This window comes from Dryas octopetala, chromosome 6 (assembly GCF_963921425.1).
Source record: "Dryas octopetala chromosome 6, drDryOcto1.1, whole genome shotgun sequence".
Taxonomy (NCBI): domain Eukaryota; kingdom Viridiplantae; phylum Streptophyta; class Magnoliopsida; order Rosales; family Rosaceae; genus Dryas; species Dryas octopetala.
This window is the reverse complement of record NC_141371.1, coordinates 20,313,165-20,335,374: the sequence shown is the minus strand read 5'-3', so window position 1 is coordinate 20,335,374 and position 22,210 is coordinate 20,313,165. Positions and strand designations below refer to the sequence as shown.

General features: G+C 36.5%; 3 protein-coding genes across 4 annotated transcripts; 2 read left to right on the top strand and 1 right to left on the bottom strand.

Moving 5' to 3' along the window:
* Nucleotides 1–11,364: 11,364 nt before the first annotated feature.
* Nucleotides 11,365–12,975, top strand: LOC147283153 (insulin-induced protein). Its single transcript, XM_086248886.1, has 5 exons — nt 11,365–11,717; nt 11,829–11,950; nt 12,320–12,508; nt 12,600–12,651; nt 12,777–12,975. The coding sequence occupies exons 1-5, from the start codon at nt 11,439–11,441 to the stop codon at nt 12,891–12,893; spliced, it is 759 nt and encodes a 252-aa protein (XP_086105012.1). The 5' UTR covers nt 11,365–11,438; the 3' UTR covers nt 12,894–12,975.
* Nucleotides 12,976–13,019: 44 nt separating this feature from the next.
* Nucleotides 13,020–14,744, bottom strand: NFU1 (NFU domain protein 1). Its single transcript, XM_086248887.1, has 3 exons — nt 14,309–14,744; nt 13,863–13,999; nt 13,020–13,422 (listed from the first exon to the last, which is right to left on the bottom strand). The coding sequence occupies exons 1-3, from the start codon at nt 14,643–14,645 to the stop codon at nt 13,234–13,236; spliced, it is 663 nt and encodes a 220-aa protein (XP_086105013.1). The 5' UTR covers nt 14,646–14,744; the 3' UTR covers nt 13,020–13,233.
* An 852-nt stretch (nt 14,745–15,596) lies between these two features.
* LOC147283151 (DUF724 domain-containing protein 7-like) lies at nt 15,597–22,042 on the top strand. Of its 2 annotated transcripts, XM_086246751.1 has the most exons (10): nt 15,597–16,183; nt 16,838–17,242; nt 17,573–18,007; nt 18,499–18,610; nt 18,713–18,930; nt 19,385–19,459; nt 19,566–19,662; nt 20,328–20,432; nt 20,858–21,025; nt 21,099–22,042. In XM_086246751.1, exons 1-10 carry the CDS (start codon nt 15,707–15,709, stop codon nt 21,785–21,787), a joined length of 2,781 nt encoding a protein of 926 aa, XP_086102877.1. In that variant the 5' UTR covers nt 15,597–15,706; the 3' UTR covers nt 21,788–22,042. The 2 variants fall into 2 exon arrangements, with proteins under 2 accessions (XP_086102877.1, XP_086102878.1); XM_086246752.1 differs by lacking the exon at nt 19,385–19,459 and having other exon boundaries at nt 15,599–16,183.
* The last annotated feature ends 168 nt before the right edge of the window (nt 22,043–22,210 follow it).

The window sequence follows — 22,210 nt, the reverse complement described above, 5'->3', positions numbered from 1 at the left end:
GATATCTTGACTGCATAATAAATTAGCACTAGTCAAGATGAGTCCGTAGAAATTTTTCGTGTATTTTTCTGAGTTCAGAGCTATTTTTAATTAATTTTCAAAGTTTATAAAAATAGGAAAATAAAAAAATCAGAAAATACAAGAAAAGATGTGATATGTGGCGAGCATTAACGGCCAAGTTAGCATTTTTAACGGAATTGTTGTCAGAACAAGGGAAAATGGGACACGGATGTAAGTTACAGGTGGTAATCTGAGACAAAAAAACTTTCAGGTGGTAATGTGGAATGAGTTACAGTTTTGAGTGGTAAATCGATAATTAAGCCATTATAAAATGCTAATATTTATACCTTTCTGTGAGATCCCGTATTTTTCAAAGTTTTATTTTAAATAATTAGAGAATTTATTTTAATCATTTTAAGAATTTATTTGGAATTTAAAAAGGTTTTGGATTTATTTTAAATTTTGTTTTAAATTGGGATTGACCCAAAGTTGACTTTTAAAGTTAGTGGGCTTTCGTCTTTGACTTTGGGCCCGTCGGTTAGATCTCGAGTTCACGAGTTCGTAGACACGAAGCACGCATAAATAAGAGTTAGGGTTTGAGAGATATGGGCATTTGAATGGAGAGGCAATTTTGTAATTTTATATAAGGAGTTTTAAATACTCAAATCCAGAAAATTCTGGGGGCATTATTCTCTCTCCCCGCTGGTTTTTCTCTCTCCCCCCCCCCCGATCTCTCTCTTCGACCTTCGGTTGTCCGGCATCGGATTTCAGTGATCCGACTGGCGTTGAACTCGTCTCCACGCCGCCGACCTTCCAGTGGGGTCCGATCAGCCAACCAAGCCGCAACGGCGACGCAGCGACGCCGTTTCTGAACGAAGCTCTCCGACGGCAACTCGACTTTTCCGACGAGTTCGAGGCCGGCGACCACTTGGGTTCTCTTCCCCAGGCTCCGGCGAGTTCAGTGGTGCCACCCCTTGCTCCGGCGACTGCCCACAGCGGCGAATCGACGACAGAAAGGCCGGCGGCTTCCGCCGTCGATTTCGGCCGTTTCCGGCGACAGTTGGTCGGCGATCCAGTTACGAAAAACGATCCTCTAGGTATTGGCTTTGTTTTCCCCTTGGTCTGATTGTTCAATTTTGTGAAAGTAGAAATTTGAATTTATGGGGTTTGACCCATTTCGGGTTTACCTTGAATTGAGCCTACTTGAATGATTTCTAAGTTGTTTTTCATCCAATTGAAGTGCCTAGGTTGAATTTGGGTTGATTTTTAGTTGAAGAATCTATTGTATATTGTTGGTTGTCTGGTCTTAACAGGTACGTTGGCTCGGGAGAATTTGTAATCCGATGCCATTTCGATTTATGAACCCAAAATCCAAAACCTGGAATCTTAATTTGGTATTTTACCGATGAGGGCATTCGTATTCATTTCACTAAAACTAATCGATTTAGTTTCGAGATAACGTTTGAGTAAACCCTAGGCTTTTGGTTAAGTTCTAAGAGTAGTTTGGTCATTTTACGTAACCCTCGAGAAACGGAACGGAACAGAACGTGATTGGAGATATTGAGAATACCTTGTTCTTATTTACCTAAATTAAATTGAAAAGATAATTGTGGGGAGCGAATAAGTTTTACATTGTTTGACATGTTTACATGAATTGACAAACTCCAGAACTTGTTCGGATGATGTTTTTGTGTTGTTAGTGCACTATATGAATTGCTAGGGATTGACCATTTAATTGCTAATGTTTTACTATTGATTTGATAAGTGGATTGCTATGGAATGTACAAATGTGATGAATTGCTATTACTTGGACAATCAATAACCTTGGAATGTGCTTTAATTGAATCGAGTTGAGTATTTGGCGAGGGGTGTGACAAGTTTGAGACCTTGTTAATACCGATTTCACTCTAGGACGAGCTTTCTGAATCGAAGTGAGCCTCGGACAAGTTTCTTTTTTTTTTAAGTTTGGGATTTATTTTGGATATGTGAGTGGACTTTGTTCTTTTTTATAAATGTTTTTATGAAGTTTCATGATTTAAATTCTTACTTGTTGCCTTGAGCTTTACTTGGATTTGTTAAATAGTGAGTTTGATTTTGATATGAAGAGGTTTATGGTTTCCGAATGATTATTTATTTATTTTTTTTCCAATATAATCCATTGAGAATTGAATTTGAGATTTATTCTTATTTTTAATGAATTTATAATGTTTTGGCTTGACATTTGATTTCATGGTTTTAAGAGCTATATTATTTTGAGACGATTTATTAATTGCATGATTTGAGGATTTGTGAAAAGCTTAAGAAATCGTTGACTTTATCTATTTACAAGAATGGTTTTAGAAAGTGGCAGAGCGATTTTCAAATCGCCATATAAGTACCCTCACCCACAGGTACAAATACAGATAGGTCTTTGTGACCCATAACGGCACACACATAGGCTTTGGGCTGTGTGCCGGGATGCCTCGCCCTTTGGGGGTAGTCTACGTGCACGTACGACATTTTGGCTTGTTGTACGACGGCGATTCGACGGTACAAAGGCCACTGTATGTCCACTTGTATGACGGCGTTGCGACGGTACAAGGGACACCGTAAGTCCACTCGCATGACGGCGTTGCGACGGTGCGGGTGGAAAGGCAATCTACATGCATGTACGACACTTTGGCTTATTGTACGACGGCGAATTGACGGTACAAGGGCCACTGTAAGTCCACTCGTATGACGGTGTTGCGACGGTGCGAGTGGAAGGTTATGTAGACGGTCTACTTGGTGCAACAGTCTTGTACGGTACCAATGTGGAGCCTGTTAATTGGGTGCTTATATGACCAACTTTTTTACTAAAAACTTTATTAGATAAAAACATTTTTAATTATTTTCTATGTTCAAAAGGAATTTCAAAGTTGAAGTTGTTATCTAGAACCTTTCTATTGGAATTATGTTGATGATGTAAGGTATTTGTTAAGTTGTGAAAGAGTTCATTACAACGAATATTTGATATATTTCCATCTTTTGGTCATTTGGGATAAGTTTCAAAACGTATTAAAAAAAAATTGGGGGTTTTCAAAGAGAATGAGTAGTTTTATAAAATGGTTTTCAAATGAAAGGTTTTGAAGTTTATTTTGTCCACTCACTGAGAGTTTTTCTCAAAATTTTGTTTTTGACGTTCCCCCAGGTAATAGCGACCACCGAGGTCGGACCGTACCACGTCGATGCTGCGGGACCCATTTTAATTTGATTTAATCGATTTTATACAGTGAATTTTACATAAATATTTTGGACTCACACTATGATTTATCAAATATATTTATTATGTTAAGTGCATGGCTCATTCTTTGAAAAGAGGTTTAAAGGTCAAAGTTTCAGTGTATTTATGGGCCCGAGGTTCGGGGCGTTACACTTTCATCTTCAAGAAGCCAAAAGTTTAAGACATACGAAATGAGAGACATTCAGGACTAATAAGCATTAAACTAAACATGAATTAATTGATTAATAAGGATTAATAAGCATTCGTACCTTCAATTTCAATGTCAATCTGATTGACTGCGATGAAGACGACGATTGTGACCAAATGACGAACGCTTGAACTCGATTCAAACCTCCTTCGATCGAACAAAACCTCCAATAATAGCAATTAAAGCATTAAACTATACATGAATTAATTGATTAATAAGCTATGTATAATTGATTAATAAGACAACGTGGCAACGGTTGGTACGAACATGGCGGTGATTGTATGGACTAAGCTCCGGCTATTGTGAAAGCAGCAATGCTTCGTGATGTGAATCAATGGAAGTGTGCGAAGAGAGAGAGAGAGAGAGAGAGAGAGAGAGAGAGAGAGAGAGAGAGAGAGAGAGAGAGAGAGAGAGAGAGAGAGAGAGACAGACAGACAGACAGACAGACAGAGAGTGAGGAAATGCAGATGAGTGATTTAATCAAAAAGGGGGCGCGTGTGAAGACTAAAATGAACACAAGGGTAAAAATGTAAATGAACAAAATTACTATTTAAAGTAAATGTGATACTGGACTAGGTCATTGATTAAAATGTAATTTTTGATAATATCACATTGACCATTTTGGGAACTCAAATTACATATTGACTAATCTGTAATTTTGAAATGTTTTATTGACTTATTTGTTATTTTTAAAAATACTTTCCAATTAATTTTCTTTAAAATCCAAAATTCCTCATTAAGGGCATAATCGTCCAAAACTTAAACAATTCACAAATAATGGATTCAATGTCCGAAAAATATTCTGTAAATTCCTATGGGCTCCTCTTGCCTTATACCATTTTCCTACCGCCTTAATTTCAAATTTTGAGTCCCCAAAACTTATTCAACTTAATTTAAATGCTTCCAAATAATTCTCAATAAATCATTGATAACTTAAATTTAATCTCCAAAAATCATTTTAACCTCAAATAAATCACTATAAACTCCAAGACTTATCATTGTCTCCAAATTAATTTACAAAAGTTATATTGGGTCTCACAACTCAACTTTCCTTTGTGTTTCTTAGGTCCATAACCAATAAAATGTTAAATTCCTAGTGAAATTTAGGTGGGATCGTTACCTTAACTTTTCATCTTAGATATAAGTTAAAGGTTTAGATATTAGTTTTTAACCAATTGTTAATCAAAATGGAAAACTTAAGACATCAAAATAAAAATCTGGTGATATGTTAATGGATTAAGACATCGCCAAAAAAATCAACCGATATCTATATATTTATAATATCGACTATTATAAAAACTTATATTAAAAAAGTGATGTCTATTAAAGTTTTTTTGTAGTTAATTTCTTTGAAATATGTAAGAAAATATATCCTTTTCTTGAGACTACTGTCTAACTGGTTTTAAAAATTTTCAGCTTCGGGTGTATCTTAGGACATATGCACTTGAACAAATGATCCAAGCTGCAAGGTAGCTCATCTGCAGGACTTCGGACTATCAAGCGGGTTGAGCAAAGTCTACAAGAACTTGCGGGGTCTGTCCATGCTTCTTAAACTAATGACTTAGAATATATGCTAATTTCCATGTCACACTTGTGGGTTGAGCAAAGTATATCTTTGTCTTGCACAGCTGTTTTTTCAGATATCCCCTAGCCGCTGCTATGTATGTTTCCTAATTTTCTATTAATTTCACTTTTGTTTAAATTTTTCTTACCTTATCATGATACATGCTAAGATCACTTGGAAATTTAGTTTCAGTGGAATATCTGTCTTATCACAGATCTGTATGAATTTCTGGACAATGCTTCTGTTTTTAAAAATTTTTAAAATTTCCATCCAACAGAGAAGCTATATAGTTTTTGGTGTAGTATTTTATATCTTATTTGAAAGTCAGAATCATTTATGCTCATTTATGGTTGTCCTTTCCTTTAGTTTTTCTTTATTAAAAATAAAAAATTAATCTCTACTGGACCTTTTGGTCTTTGATTATCATGAATATTTCTATGTTAAATATTCCTAAGTACTTGTTTATATGAGCAACAAGTCCTATGATTATCTTCCTTTCTCTCACTTAAATTACCTTTAAAAATAGCTTAAATTGTGCATTCATCTTTACAGGTTAATTTAGAACCAAGAGTTCCAAACTTCCAACTAATTAAAGCCGTTTGTTCAGAGCATGTTGATTAATTAAGAAAAGAAATACTGACTCTACTGAATCTTCAAAAAACAGGTAATCCTTAGCTAATATTTTTTTTTTCTTTTGTAAGGACTGTTCATATTCATATGTAATTTATAGTGTCAAATATTCCATTCACATGTATGATGTATCAATGAATATATTTGGATGGTCCTATTTGAATCCCCAAAATTGCTCACTCGACCCCCTTTTATGTTTTTTTTGTAAATATTTAAATCCACTTTTTGCCCCAAGGAAAAAGTGAAAGGGAAAAATAAAAAAGCCCTTTCAACTGGCATCTTGGTGTAGCTTCTGATCTCCAAAAACTGGTGTGGCTTTCCTGGCATTGGATTCTTAGGTGCTCTCCTTCCTCTCCGATCATTGCTTGTCTAAGGGACCCTCTCCCTCTCGTTTTCCTTGATCGTCTACCCGCCCCAACCCCAACCGCACCTCATCCTCTTCAGAGACAACCCAGGGCTTCGACCAGCACTCCCTAAACCAAGTGAGGTGTTACCCCAAAGTGTAATAAAAATAAAGAAATTTGCACATTTATCACTCAGACTATAGGGGTGTATGCATTTACCACCCAAACAAAAAAATTTTAGTAGCTAATTGCCATACAAACTTTACTCGGTGTAGCAATGTTACACTTACCGTCAATTCCGTCTATTTTTCTGTTAAATTAAAGGGTGATTTTGTCAAATCATAAAAAAATTTGCACATTTACCATCCAGACTATATAGGAGGAGTGTGCAATTACCACCCAAACAAAAAAATTTACTATTTGCCACCCACACTTTGTGTCGTGTAGTAATGTGGCACATACGTGACAATTTTTGTTAAAATCATAACATATTTTCACCAAATTTCCTATTTTACCCTTGAATTTAAAAACATTAAAATTTTCTTTAATAAAATGTTTTATTTTACTGTAATCAAATTAGAAAAAATAAATAAAACCCAACTTAATCCCTCCCCTATCCGATTACACCCGACCACTCAGCCCCTCCCATTTTCTGACGTTAGCGTCCCCTTCCTTGACGCCGGCGAATCTTCCTTTTATCTCTTCTTCTCCTTCTCTTTCTCTCTCTTTCTTTCTTTCTCTTTTTTTCTTTCTCACTGCATATCTCCACGGTCTCCACCACCCTCCAATGGCAGTGGCAGAGAAAATGGATGCGGCAGGTTTAGTGATTTTCTGGTGCTGAGAGGTGGAATTATTGTATGGGTTGGGGGTGTCCCTAACTCGGATTTTAATGGATCTTAAAAGTCCAAAAAAATTCAGGTGTTCTCAATTTTTTAATGGATTTCATAGAAATCTAAGTGTTCCCAACTTGGATTTTAATAGATTCCTTAGAAATTCAGATGTTCTAAAAAACTCATATTGGATTTCATTAAGTGGTGGATTAGAATGAATTTTGTTCAAATAACAAAGACCGTGAGAATTCAAGACTTTTTCCCTTGAATTTTGATGAATTATATGGAAGTTAATAAGAATTCATAGAATCTATGAAATCTGCAAATTCCTTTAAAATCCATTAAAATATGAGTTGGGGACACTCATTTTATAGATCGAGGCCTCACGAGCACAATAGTGAAAGCAATGTCTTTGGTGAAGTGACGGTGACCATCGTCGGACAAAGAGGTAGAGACGAGCTGGGCTTGTGCGACGGCATTGGATTGCGATGGGCTAATTTCTTATTTAATTTAAAATATTTTTATGAGATAAAATGTTTTTTAATTTATTTTTAGTTTTTTAAAAGCCTATATATATTTCACGAAATCACCCTTTAGTTTTACAAAAAAAAAAAAAAAAAGAACGAAAGTAATAGTAGGTGTGACATTGCTACACGGAGCAAAGTATGTATGGCAATTAGTAAACTTTTTTTTTTTGGTGGTAAATGCACACAACCCCTATAGTCTGGGTGGTAAATATGCAAATTTCTTTATGATTTGACGATCGAAATCACCCTTTAATTTAACAGAAAAATAGATGAAATTGACAGTAGGTGTGACATTGCTACACAGAGCAAAGCCTGTATGACAATTAGTAAATTTTTTTGTTTTGGTGGTAAATGCACTAAACCCTAATGGTCTGGGTGGTAAATGTGCAAATTTGTCATAAAAATAATAACCAAGGATAAAATTGTACCTTCATCAACAAAAACTACTAAGAGGGGTCAAATGAGCTTTTTTTTTTTTTGGGTATAAATAGAACCAGCATATATATATTTGTATCTCCAAATGTTTATGTAAGGTGGCTACTTATATGCTGTTTTTTGAACACATTTGAGCAACTGTGCCATTGTTTCATCCGTTGCAATTCATTTCTCTTCACTTGTCACTTGGTTGTTAAACTTCAGTTTGAAAAATGAAGAGTATCTTGCTTAAGTAATGTAATATTATAACTTATGTTTTATTGTTATCAGTTGGAATATAAGAAGGCAGAAGGCTCATCATATCGTGATAGTCCATATGAAGCGCCAGGCACACCCAAGGTCAGTTTTCCTCCTTGTCGTAGGCTTTTTAGTTGGTAAGCCTGTTTGTGTTTCAAAGTAATGAGATTTTTTTGACACTACTAACGGTCTTCACGCTGTGGTGATTAGGATCGCACGTTTATTCCCGACTCAATGAGTTTTGGAGGTAGCAGTTGGAAGGATTGTAGAATTATCCACAATGCACCTAAGTTCGATCCCCCTAAAAAAAAAAAAAGGTTTTGGAGGTAATGTATTAGGTGACTATCGGCAATTTTATCTAGTCCTGCATCGTGTGTCCAATTGTTTGCATGTCTTATTTTTCTTGTTTGTTTTGAGATAAGTCAATTTGTTGTACTATTGAATGATAGAATTAGAGCATCCAACCCAAAATCAATTGGCAATGGGTGGAGAGGCCCAAGACTTATAAGCACATATGCTAAGCTCTAGTTTTTCGATGTGGGACATTGCTCCACATTACTCTCAACATTGAACTCATGTATATCCTCCATTGGGGTTGTTAGGGGAAGGAAAAGGTGTAAACGAGACCAGAAGTGCAAGGTACATACTAATTCCTGTAATTATTATTTTTCTTTCTTTTGCATTATCTGTGTGTTTTAGCAGAAAAATGCAATGACCATGTGGAGGGCCGAGATCTTTGCAAAAACACCTCGCCGGGACAAGAGGCGAGGCTTCCAACCTTTGAGTGCGGGCATGCCACTATTCGGCTTGGTGTAGCCGAATAGAAAAAGTACGTGTTGTGTAAAAGAATAAAAATAAATGCGATGCGCCAAATGAAAAAACCTAACTTCTAAAGACAACTGTGCGATAGAAAAGGAACAGAGAAAATCTAAGTTCTTTTCTTACCTAGGACGATCTAGGACTTTGGGAATGAACAAAAAAAAAACAATAATAATGCTGAAACAAAATAAGCAAGTGCAAGGCAAGGAAATTACTTTAAATGATAAAAGGGCCGGAGCTTGAAGAAAAGTAAAGGCAGAAAATGTAAAGGGTGCTGAGAGTTTGGATAGGAAATTAAAAGATTACTGAGAAATTAAATGGGAAAATGATGAAGAACAGTAAAAGATGCTAAAAAGTAAAGAAATATAAATATTGAAAAGTGTGGAGTTTGGAGAAAATACAAAAAGAAATCAAATACAAATGAAAGGCCTTAAAAAGCTACAAAAATGGAAATTAAGAAAGCTTTGAAAATGTAAAAGCTTGCTGGGAATTGAATTGAAAATCACATTGTAATAAGGCTTTTGGTTATGTGTGTTGACAGGCGTTCCTTCAATTGTCTGCAACTTCCCGTTTTATATTAAGCTAGTCCTTTATCCCTAAAGTTTGATAGTCACATATATAGTTTAGGATAACTTGCTTTTGGAAGTTGTTAAACAGTTGTTAACAGTTTTTTGGATAGTGGGACAGCTGTCTAAAAAGATAAGGATGATGAGATGAGCTGAGTCACTTTTTGAGATAAAACAAACATTGCTCAGAATATTTGTGCATGTCAGCCGAGAGGAATTGTTTATTGAGCAATCAATTGACCATGCTTGGTCAAAAGCTTTTAATAGCTGAACGGCAGTGAACCAAAAGGCAAAAACTTCAATGCATGCAGACCCATATCATTATTTTGTCTCAATCTCTACTTGAAGCACATGTTGACCATTTCTCTTAGACTAATGCTACTTAGCAAAGTTCTCACTTTGATATAATGATAACAGAGTGAGCAAATCAACTCTGATCGAGTTGATTGGGAATGTAGATTGCATAAATTAAATTGCGAACAGCTGATCTGAGATCTAACACGAAGCCATGATGTTAGGAGCAATCAAAATAGGAGTTGTATTTCCTATCTTAATTTCATGTGGTTGGCAGTTAGCAGTGAATCCTCTTTGATGGTTTTAACTAGAAAGTAAGTTCTGAGTCGGCTCATGCTTTTGACAGCCCTGAATTGGCATAAGTGGAAGCCTCAATTTGTGTCTGCCTTTAGGGAACTTTAGATTATGTACAATAGCTAATCACATTGGGAGCTGAATTCAGAGCTGAACTCTGGTTATGGAGAAGGCGTTTTATTTATGTAAATACATTTTGTATAAGAATAGCATTCAATAATCAATACAGCTATCCCACATAATGTTGCATTCCCGATTAGTTCCAATATTAAATTCGCATCAGATAATCATTATTATTTTCTGGCCTTGAAGTACAAATTCACCTTTTTTTTTTTTTTTTGGGGTTCTGTTTGGCAATGCAAGGAATAGCTGATGGATCATTAGAAAATCCATTAATTATCAGGGTGTCTCTATATGAACATGGATGATTCTTACAAATTAAAAAGGTAGTTACTAAATGGAAAATTCTATTTATACACAACAATCTGTTTTTCGTACCCAACAATTTTTTTTACCATAAATATTACATCTCATTATGAAATGAACCCAATTTTTTTTCTATACCCATCAACCCAACCCTTTATCAACCTCACTCTCACTCTCAAACATACTTTCAACCTCTCTCAAACCTAACTCCAAACCCTAAACAATTTTTATCCCCATACCATCGAAACAGAGTTTTTTAGGAAAATGGAGAGTGAAATCGTTCCTTGGGAGCCTTTAAATGAGATGTGTGTGCATATAATTTTTTTTTTCTGCAATTTTTCGTGCATATGACACTGTGGAGAACTTCTAGTGAAACTAATTTAGTAGCATCCATCGAACAACACACAATATGGGTATTTTAGATATTTCTCCTCCTTTCCTGCCCATAAAAATTAAGGGAAAATGTCTAAATACTCATTTGATGGGCAAAAAAGAGTAAGCTTTAAATCCAAAGTGTTAAAAAGATGAATCCCGCTAGTGCCATATGGCATTTAATGTAGACATGTAAGCATAAAACATATCTAATGAAAGGGTGACATAATGTATGTAATTGTCAAACAGAGCAAAAGTTGTGTACCTAATTATCAGGTTTTAATACTCATGTACTAAATTAAAAATGACACTATAGTTAATGTAAGTATTTTGTAATTGATCCAAATAAAATTGTTGGGCATAGAATTTCCCTTACTAAAATGACTAGTCATGCAAAATTGAAGTTTGATATGGACCACAGTGCCCCTAGAGCTTGTGATTTCACTGATTCGTGAGACAATTGACATGATATATGGATGGAGAGGGCAAATGCCCCCAAAATATCCACTGCATTTTGTGGTTCAAAATTTATTGTTGTGCAAAGGACCATAACTACCCCTGAAAAGAATCAAAATTACCCACTATCTTAATCTGAAACGAAAAAAAAGCAAAAACGAAAAAACGATATTGTGGTGGTTTCTGAATTCCTAGATGCGAGCCCTCATTGCCACGGGCTTCTGCTTTCTTCAGAATTTCCCTAACAGTGCCAACTGCAGACATGTATTACCTAGTAGACCTTCCTGCAGCCTCAGAAAGCAAAGCACAACAACAAGAAGCAGCCTCAAAACATCTTGGCCGTCCATTTCACTTGCACTTTTCGGTTCGGGTTTCTTCCTGGGTCCTTTGATCGATGGACTTCATTCGAGGGTAGATCTTGTAGTTTACCAAAATGGGTCAACAAATATTGGTCCTCTTCACACAAACGTTTGGGTAACTTCAATTCCTCAGCATTTTTTCTCAACCTTCTTTCAATTAGTGAAGTAATGCAAATGCACAATGCAGCTCATTAATACTGTTCTTGATTCCATTTAATGCTGTTAGGTTCCTTTCTTGCTCGGTCTGTTCTACTGCACTGTTGGGTTGCTGCAACTCTTCTTGGACGAAAGGGCCTCTTTAAAGATTCCAGAGGGGAATCAACAACAGAAAATGATTGCTTCTTTGCTGTGAGTATATGTAATAACTTACCTGTGGCAGCAGCATACAGTCACAGTTAATTAGAGAAAATAAACAAACTTATGCATATTCTATTATGTTGTCAAACTGTTAATCTAAATCACATCTTAACCAATATTTCATCTAGTCAATGGTTTCGATTGATAATCCGACAAAGTAACATGATAGATGATTTTGACAAAGAGAAAATTTCCCTTTATGCACATTTGTACACACTTGTGAACTACATTATTTAAGGGTTCATATGCTGTGAATGAAATGTGCAAGCAAGATTGAGACTTTCTTGAATTTTTGCAATTATATAGCCTAAGTTGCTAGCATGTGTTGCCTATAATGACGGACATTGTTGTTCGATGCAGAGCACTTGTGCTATTTATAGAGTTGAGCGCTGAAATGTACAAAGCAGGAATAGCAGACAATATTGAAGCCTATGTCTTATTCACAGCAGCAGAGTTTATATGGCTTTTCGTGGACAGGACAAGGTTCGGCTTCCTCCTTGCAAGCATTGTCGGCCTCAGCTGCCCGCTGGCTGAGATTCCATTAATGAAGTAAGGATTCCTTTTCTTCTTTCTTCTTTCTCTAAGGATTATGCAGATACTATAGATGTTGATGGAAATGTCTGATGCTCACATAATTCAGGTTCTTCCACCTTTGGTATTATCCTCAAGCCAATGTTGAAATCTTTGGCCAGGTAATTAGTAATTGATGGACCAAACCAACTCAAGGAATCCTATTTTCATGCCTAAATAAAATGAAAGATTTGTCACTTGTGAACTCTTCATTTTTCTGACACATTTGAGCTGTTGTTGTTTGCAGGGACTAGTGAGTTGGACACTCACTTGCTATTTTGTTTACACGCTGTTTTTGATCAATTTGTCACGTTGGCTGAAATCAGTGATCATAGCTGCTGACACAGAGGAAAACTCCGACTAGAGACATATTCACCAGTCAAGACTTCCTCATGTCTCAACCCATTTATAAATTATAATAACTCAAAACAACCTTTTGTTTGTCACATACTATTGTACTAACTTCCTTTTTCTTTTTTGTCCTTCCATATCCTACTGAATAATATGCAGAATTTATAGAATTTCTCTTCAATTTACAACTTTACAAGAACAAAGTTGGAGTCGCACAAATTTAATTTTTGCTAAGGAAAAGTAACATATTATTCAAAAACATACCGACGTTCGAAATTGTGAATTAGAGGAGTCTTATACATCTGAAGTTGAGCTCAATGTCAACAAGACAGAAAACATGTCCATTCAGCAAGCTATCCCGTAAACACAACATTGGCAATATCTGGGAACTTCTCCTTGATAGCTGCTTTGATTCCTGATCCAATGGAGTCAGGCCCCACATAATTTACATGGCAATCCCCACCTTCTACAGACAAGACTTCCACGCTTCCACCAAAGTTCTTTATGGCAGGTCTCAGTATGTCAAGATGACCATTCACTGCCTGCATTTGCAATTTTGGCACACCATCACAACTTGTCACCATGAACAAACACCGAATAAAGTGGTTTGTTGAGCTTCAAACCTATAATTCATTGTTTTTTTTTGGGTAAGGAGGACAATCATGATTCATGACAAATACAATTTTAAGGTAAAGCCATATGCATGCAATCACCACCTGCAAATCATACGTATCGGATAAACCGGACAGTTTTTGTGCATGTGAAGGTTAGAATGTAGGACGTCTAAGTTTACAATCACATGCTCATCCTTAGGGCATCGGGGTATCATAATCCCATTGTTATTACATGAATTTTGCGTTAAATATCAAATGCAATGTTATTGGTCTAGTGGTATTTTTCTCTAACAAACAAACTGAGTGTTCATTATAGAAAAAGAAATAGAAAAAGTATATGCCATCCATTATATGAGTGGGAAACTGACCTCAACAGTGGTCTCTGCTTTTTCTTCATCAAAGACTTGTTGAATATCCTTGAGGGCATCTCCAAACTTTTCCTTGAGTACACGTTCAATTCCCATCTTCATTGTGGTTGTTGAGCTCGGACAGCTCCCACAAGCCCCTGTTTATTATTTCATCACCGCCAAAGCCAACACAGTTATTTTTCTTTCATGCCAATGCAATTTCAAGTTTCAACTCCCCAATTGGAAACTAAAATAATTGATTTTCTTCTTCACCATTGTTTCTGATCAAATTAGATGCAGAGAATGAGTAATCAATAATCCCCTATCTCATTCAAATTAACAAAACCCAATATTATTTAAGGAATCAAAGAAGAGTTTCATTGCCTTAATCATCAAAATAACCCAAGCCATATTTAAAATGAAAAATAAATGAGATTGAAAAAGAAGTCAATCAAACTCAAACCCACCTTGGAGCTTGAGCGAAACGACGCCGTCTTCAACGGACACAACGTCAACGTTACCGCCATCGGAAATGAGATAGGGGCGCACGTCCTCAAGAACCAGGTCGACGTTTGGAACGGTGAGTTCGAACTTCTTGGCGGAGTAAAGTCCCGGAGAGGAAGACTCGGAGGCTGCGCTTGGGTTCGAAGCTCCAATGGCCGTTTTAAGAGAGATCGATCTTTGAGAGGTTGATTGGCGCCGTTTAACAAAAATAAATTGTGGGTATCGGTGGGTTTTGGCTGGGGTTTTCGGAGAAGGCGTTGGGGTTTTGGGCAACCAGGTGGTGGTTGTGAGAGACGCCATGGATGAAGCTTCAAGCTTCACTTGAAGGAAGTCCTGGAGTATGAGGTGGGTTAAGTTGAGTGCCACACACAGTCTGTCTTGGACCTCTTGGTGGTATGTGTGCGGGTTGAATCTATGATTTCAACAAGTAAAAAGGGTGCCTTTGTATATACATAAAAGTTTAGGGGTGCCTTTGTAGCAAAGACAAGTTGTCTGCTGTGTCACTAAGTGGCAATGAGTTTTATTTAATGAGAATTTGTTGTTTTTTTTTTTCGAGAGAGTATATTTTTTCTTGGATTTTGACATTTGTATAAAGAAATATATATACATAATTTCTGGTAATTATAAGATTATAACTGGGTAATTGCATGGCAACAATCATAAGACCAATTTATCAAATTTTTAGAATGTATTTGGTCTCCCTCATTCTTGAAAGTTAATCATTAATTTATTTAAATGATGAAATTTCATAATTCAAACAAACAAATAGTAATATTTTAACTATATTAACTAACCTCATTATATGGTGATTATTGATATTTCTATTTATAGCTGAACATAATAATTATAAAAATATCATTACTATGTAAAATTCAATTTCAAGTTTTCATTGGAACTATGTAAAACTTTCCTTTATATGGGAAAAAGAGAATTGAACTTAAAATCTCTACTAACAAATGCATGGGAAGAACAAACGCATAGAAAAAAGAAATGCATGTAAAAAAGATATTCAAACTTTAAACTTCTATTAAAAAAAAATATTCGAACTTAAAATCTCTACCGACTCTAAACGTATTATATTCGAATCGACCGGCTCTAAACGTATTATATTCAAATCGACGTCGTTTTGAGCTTGACTTATCAATTTTGATTTGGTTTAAGAAAAAAATAAAATTCTACTTGAATGCTTTGTAAGAATTCAGGTAAAAAGCGTGAGTAAATTTCAAGACAGAGATGTAAAATTGTGTAAGAATAGTTCCTCTGTCACAGACTCACAGCTTTGACCGTGAAGATATTGTTAAAGAAAGTTGTGTGGTGCCCATTTCCCAGTACTCACTTAGGGTTTCTGATAGTACACAACAATGGCGGGCTTCGAAAGTAACGAACCCCACCAGCAGCAGCAGCAGCAGCAAGTATTCAGCGTAGGCTCAGAAGTGGAAGTGAGGAGCGACGAGGAAGGGTTCAAAGGCGCGTGGTTCAGAGCCACCATTGTGCAGAGTCCTACTAACTCTGCCTCAAAGAAGAGAAAAAGGGCCTTAGTCGAGTATAAGGATCTCGTTACCGAAGATCGGTCCCAGAAGCTGAAGGAGTACGTTGATTCGGGTTATATAAGGCCCTTGCCTCCTCAGGTGGGTGAGCAAGATTTCGAAGAGGGTGTTGTGGTGGATGCGGATTATAGAGATGGGTGGTGGACTGGGGTTATAAAGAAGGTTCTTGATAATGGTTCCAAGTACAGTGTCTTCTTTGACAACCCACCAGATGTGATTGAATTTGAGAGGAACCTTTTGCGACTGCATCAAAATTGGGTTGATGGCCAGTGGGTTCGGCCCAAAAAGCAGGTATTCTAGCTTGGTCCTGATCTGGGATTTTTTTTTTTTTTCATAAATTTAATTGGCTAATTCATCTGTTGATGGTGATACGGTGATGTGGTGTTTTGGAGATTCCGGTATCATTATGTTTTTATGATTTTTGAGATTGTACTAATGCATGTAAGGGATGTACATTTTCTATGAATTACAGATGTTAGCTCCGATGGGAGTTATTCTTGGGCTTAATTTCGTAAATTAGACACTGCATTTTGTTATTGAAATGTAATATGATATTGATGGGTTGTGTTGATCTATGTACATGTGTGTTACATGTGGGTTTAAGTGATTTTATGAACGGCATATGGCATTTCTTTGTACTTGGGATCTGATATTTTATGAAACTGAATGGCTGCATTGGATGTTTTATTACCACATGTTCTTCCAAGTGTTGCATGTTTGAACTTATGTGTGCAATCCTTAAAGGACCTAAGAATTATTCTAGCCTCTTGCCGTATTCTATTCAGTTTATTTTTTAGGTTTCTTTTCTTTACAAATAAATGCTTTTGCGTGTGGATTGCATAGGCTTTTTGTGATTGTGAATTTCGCCTATGAAGTTAGAGTTGAAAATGTATGCTATGTGGTTAACCTTTTGTGATACAACTGATTTGGCTTTTCGATTGAAAGCAAAGGGCAGGATCAATTTTCAGCTCAGGATCAGACGTAGAAGTTAATTTTGACAAAGAAAATTTATTTGATGCGTGGTTCCCTGCAATTGTTGTAAAAGAAAATGAGGATAATACATTTCTGGTGAAGTATGAGAACTCAGATGCTAGGGTTCAGAAAGATACTGTAGATTTCCGACATATCCGCCCTCCCCCTTCTCATTATACGGATAGAAGTTATGAATTGCACAACAAAGTAGATGCTTTCTATGATTTTTGTTGGCGGGCTGGTGTCATTTCCAATGTTCTAGCTGAGAGGATGTATACTATCATTTTCAAGCATGAGATTAAGGGTAAGGAACTTAGTTTCTCAGAAATAAGACCCCTTGTGGAATGGAAAGATGGCAAATGGATTGGTGGATCCAAGGTATAATCTCTTTTCTATTTAATCTTTTGTGGGTGGAAGAGAGAAGGGGGGAGGGGGTCGCGGAATCTCAATCTATAGTGAGGTTTGTTTTGTACTATGTGTGGAGAAATCAATCCACACAAAGGGAATCGAGAGGGTTTCAACTTTTTATATATGGAATGGTGCCTACTATGGAGTACAGATGTAATGAACGTTAATAAGTTATTTTGTGTTTGGTGGTCATGAAGTATGTCAAAGCAAAAACCTTAGCTGCTTGCATGAGTTCAAGTTTAGTTAGTGTCTCCTAGGGATTATATTTATTTATGGGTAGCTAATGCGGGTTTGTTCCAGGAAGTATTGATGGCTTCGGATTCTCCGCAAGGGTTAGAGAATGTGCTGCTTCCTGAAAACAATTTCAACCATCCTGAGGCGGCTACTCAACTAGAAAATTCAGGTGCTGCAGGGGAAAATCCTGAATCAAACAATTTAAGGAGGAATCTTATGGAGCAGTCAAGTCATCCCCAAAGCATCAGGGTGATCAATCTGCCAGCCCCTAATGGTAGTGCTACAAAGTTACGTCCTTTGAAAAAGTTAAAGGATGACAAAGCTTCAGAGATCGTATTATCTCTTGAAGCACGTCAATCAAAAAAAAAGCCAGGTGATAAAGAAATGCTTCATGAATTAGCCACAATGACCAGAGGAGCTAAAGGAACAAGACGCTCAAGAAAACCTGTTGTTACCCATCAGCTTTTTAAAACAGAGAGCTTGCTTGGGGAAAAGGAAATTGTGAGTTGAATGTCTTCTCTTAACCTTTATTTGTTTGTCTTTACTAAATTTATAATCTCTGTTCAAGAGTTATTGACATGAGAGATCCCTGACCTTGATGTGATGTGCCATTCATGACATAGTGGTGTTTGTTGGTTCATGAATCAGTCACACACATGCAAGCATACACACACATCTTGTACACCTAAATTTTTTTTTGTCAGAGGACCTAAATGATTGGTTACAAAAGCAAGTAGCTATTGAGTTTCTACTCTTGTGGACCTATATACTACTATGAAACGGGGGTTATTTGGTTTTGGTTGGGATTGATACTGTTTCATATGGGTCAACTTCTTAAGTATTTAGTGAGAAAAAATTGATCCATAGTAAACTGCCTGCGATGGTGTGTTGTTCTATTCCCCCTTTCTTGATGGGCAATGAGGATCAAGTCACTACTTTGGTTTTGTTTTTGTGTGACCCATTGTTCCTGATCAGCATTTTCATCATTGTAGAAAACTAAGCAACAGAGAGATGGTGAGGTAGATAGTCAATGGATACATCCTATCAAAAGTAAAGGAAGACGTACAAAGTCTCAAGTTGGAATCCGACTGACCCAAGAAGCAGGTATATATGTGCACTGTCTCTTGCCAAATGAAAATATATATAATAGACCTGCATTGGTTAGGTTTCTTATACAAAAGAAAATTGGTTTTTGATGATGTGCAGGTAAGGAAGGCTATGCAAGTGTTGATTCTGCTGGAAAAATTGTTCAAAGGGAGGGTATAAGTAACGAAGCTGAAGTGCTTCTCACCTTAGGGTCAATAGCTAAGGGAAAGGACGGTTCACCGGCTGAAAATCCTTGTCAGCTTCCTAATGAAGATTTACTGAAGCTAATGAGAGATCAGAAGAAGAATACAAATGATCCAGCACAAGAAAAGAGCATGGTAGGAATATACTAAAAAATGACCCCATAAAACTCATAGGATGGTATTGGAGCAATTAAAATTCAACCTGCTTGGTGGATTCTGCCATAGAGAACTAGAACTTTTCTGTTCTCTAAGAAAAAAAAAATGGAACTTATTTTGGTAAATTCAATTGGATGGTTTGAGGAGTGATTGGCTATGTCACTTCTTGTAAGCAAAGTAGATTGGTGTTGACTGTTGGGAGTGGGTCATCCTTAGCTTGACACAACTTGATTGATGAGTCAAATCACAAACTAAAAGTAAAAAAACTATTTTACAGCAGAAGTGAAAATTCTATTTAATAATTTATCTAATCTATTTATTAGGCCCTTATATTCAAATATTGTGGAAAGAGGAGGAACATGAAGCATTAGGGATTTAAGCTATCAACAATGACAACATTGGATATTATCTAAAATAAGCTATTAACACCCAGGTTTTGTCAGCTGAACTTGGCAGTGATTCAATTTTGGCTAACCTGCTCCGTAGCCTGGTTCTTTTTCCAGACATGGTATAATCATGGAGTGAGACATCCACAGTAACAATTTTATCTTTCGTCTTCTGTTTGTTTCTTAGCTCAATGGCATTGCTATGGATGTTTGTCTTTATTTGAGCAGGACTGTAAGCAGCAAGAAGCTGGAGGAAGCAGTCATAAAAGAAAGAGGGGCAGGCCTCGAAAGTTAGTGGCCATAAGCCGACAAGCTTCAGAGGGAGGTAATAATGCATTAAAACTAAAATCATTAGTATTTATTATGAATTCGGCCAAAGGACATTTTAGCCCCTCTAGTTTGGTCAAGTTTCAATTTGAACAATCCCAACAGTACACTTTTCAATGTGTTTTAATTTGGTCCCTTTAGTTTTAATTTGAACAATGCCAACTCTATACTTTTTAAAATTTTCAATTTGGTTCCTATAGTTACAATTTGAACAATGTTTAATCCTGTATTTATCAATTAGAGGAAGGATGATTTAGGTGCAAAAGTGATCCCATGTGAACTTGAGATCATATTGGGATGTGCATGCTTTTTTCCATCCAGTCAAGTTATGGTGGTGGATGGAGGGAACATTGGTGTGTTGAAATATGTAAGGGTTTTTGGCTTTAGTTTTTTTAAACGTTATAGAAATACCAACTGCACGCACTCTACAAGGTGTGATTTTGAACTGCCTACTCTATTATGAGTTGAACCCAGCATATCCTCCTTTTACTACTGTACAAGTGGTGAAATATATAAGGTTGGTTGACATTATTCAAATTGAACGAGAGGACCAAATTGAAATTTTCGGCAAATTTGTACATCAGCCAACTTATCCAAAAAACACAAATTGTTATTTTGACCAATGAGTTTTCAGATTAGATTACCATGCTTTGTGAATTGTAGTTAAGGAGCAGAATGGATCAGGAAATGTTGCTGAGGAAAATGTCATAAATGATCAGACACTTCATGAAGTTGCTGTGCGTGTGGTCAAAGGGATTGATCCTACAGGTTTGAGAGTGTGCAACTTAAATTCATTTTCAGCATATCAGCAAAGGAACCTCTTAACACTGTGAATGATTAGAAGAAGTTATAATATAAGCAGCACAATTAGGCTGCTCTCAACAAGGATAAACTGAGCATGTTGTAGAAGTGTTACGGAAGCAACATCAAAAACATCCATGGAAGACAGGAAGGACATGAAGCAAACTATACTTTTGGAAAAATTACTGGAAATACCAAACGTAAAAAAAAAAAAATTATCTATTGTCACCATTAGCAGACAATTAGATTGTTCAACAAGGTTGTGAAGCGAAACATTTTCTCTGTGCTGTCTATCAACTTCAGAGAAAGAATTAGAGCCAAAGAGAGTATTTCTTGTTATTCTATCCACCTTGTGTTTTCTGGAACTGAAACCATATCTGGAATTTTTGTAGATTCACAAGATGCTTCTAGAAGAAATACAGCTGAAGTCAATGGAACAAGGTGCATGACAAGTGAAGCTGCAACCCTTGTTGGAGCGTCTGACAATATAGATGATGATGACCGACCTCTATCCATGTGGTTTGGAGGGGTGCAGTGTCCGGCAAGCGTGGGTGAATCAAGTAAGCTACTTTATATATTATTTATTTTTCTGTCCTAGATAGAATTTGACTATATCTGTTTTTTTTTTAATAGGGCCATACCCTGATAGGACCGTTGACCAAAATAGCGATACAAAAGACCAAGTTGAGCTTGCTAGGGAATCTCCTGCAATTGATGCAGCCAGTGACTGTGTGCGTGATGTGAATCAAAGTATGCCTTTTGTGAAGTGCTCACCAGTTTGGAAAACAATTGAATCTTTAGAAGTTTTCAGAATAATGCCACAAAAGCCACATTTTCGTCCTTTGGGTAAATGTAAAGAGGAATATCGGGAGGGATTTGCTATTGGCAATATGGTAACATTCTCTAGTTTGGTGGAGAAGGTATCCACGCTGCATTTTGATGACCCAAGAAATGTTTTTGATAGCATTTTGGAGAGTCTTCTAGACTTGGAAAAGTATGGATTCAATGTTACCGTTCTACGTGGGCGTGTGAATGAATTGTTGTCTATTAAAGATAGGAAAGGACGGTTTCAGGGCGAGTCAAAAGATGCTGAATGTAAGATAGCGAAGCATACTCATGAGAAAACAAAATTTGTAGAAGAGGCTGATTGTATTGCTAAGAAAATAATTGAGTTACAGGAGAAGCATGCATCAATCAAGTCAGAAATGGAGGCTAAAGATCTTGAGATTTCTAGGTTGCAGTTGCTTGTGGATGATATCAATAAAGGCATTCAGAGCGCCAGGACAGATTTTGAAAAGCTAGCTTTCGCTCCGTTGAAATAGACCTGAGAGTTTTACCCAATTTGCTTAACACCCTTGGATGGGTGGCGCACAACCCTTAGTGAAAGTTGTTAGATTTGCTCCTCAGAGTAGGGATGTCAAGCTTAGGTATCAGTTTGGACACAAATTTGTGCTTTGTACAATTTTTTATAGTATCTAGTCTTGAGTTGGATGGTTAGAGAATAATATTGTATTCGCTTGTTGTCTGGATTCTTGCCAAATGGAAAATGCTGGTTTCTCTTTTTTCTTCGATTTCCATTTGTGAAAACATACTTGGGAGTATGGTGGAATAAAACCAAATTTTCCCAATCATATTATTAGCATGTTATCAATGTAGAAATTTTATCATTTCTTCTCAGGCCATGAAAAATTTCTTCCGTTCATGCGAATTCAGCTTAAAGGATTTTGTGATCTGCTCAAGCATAG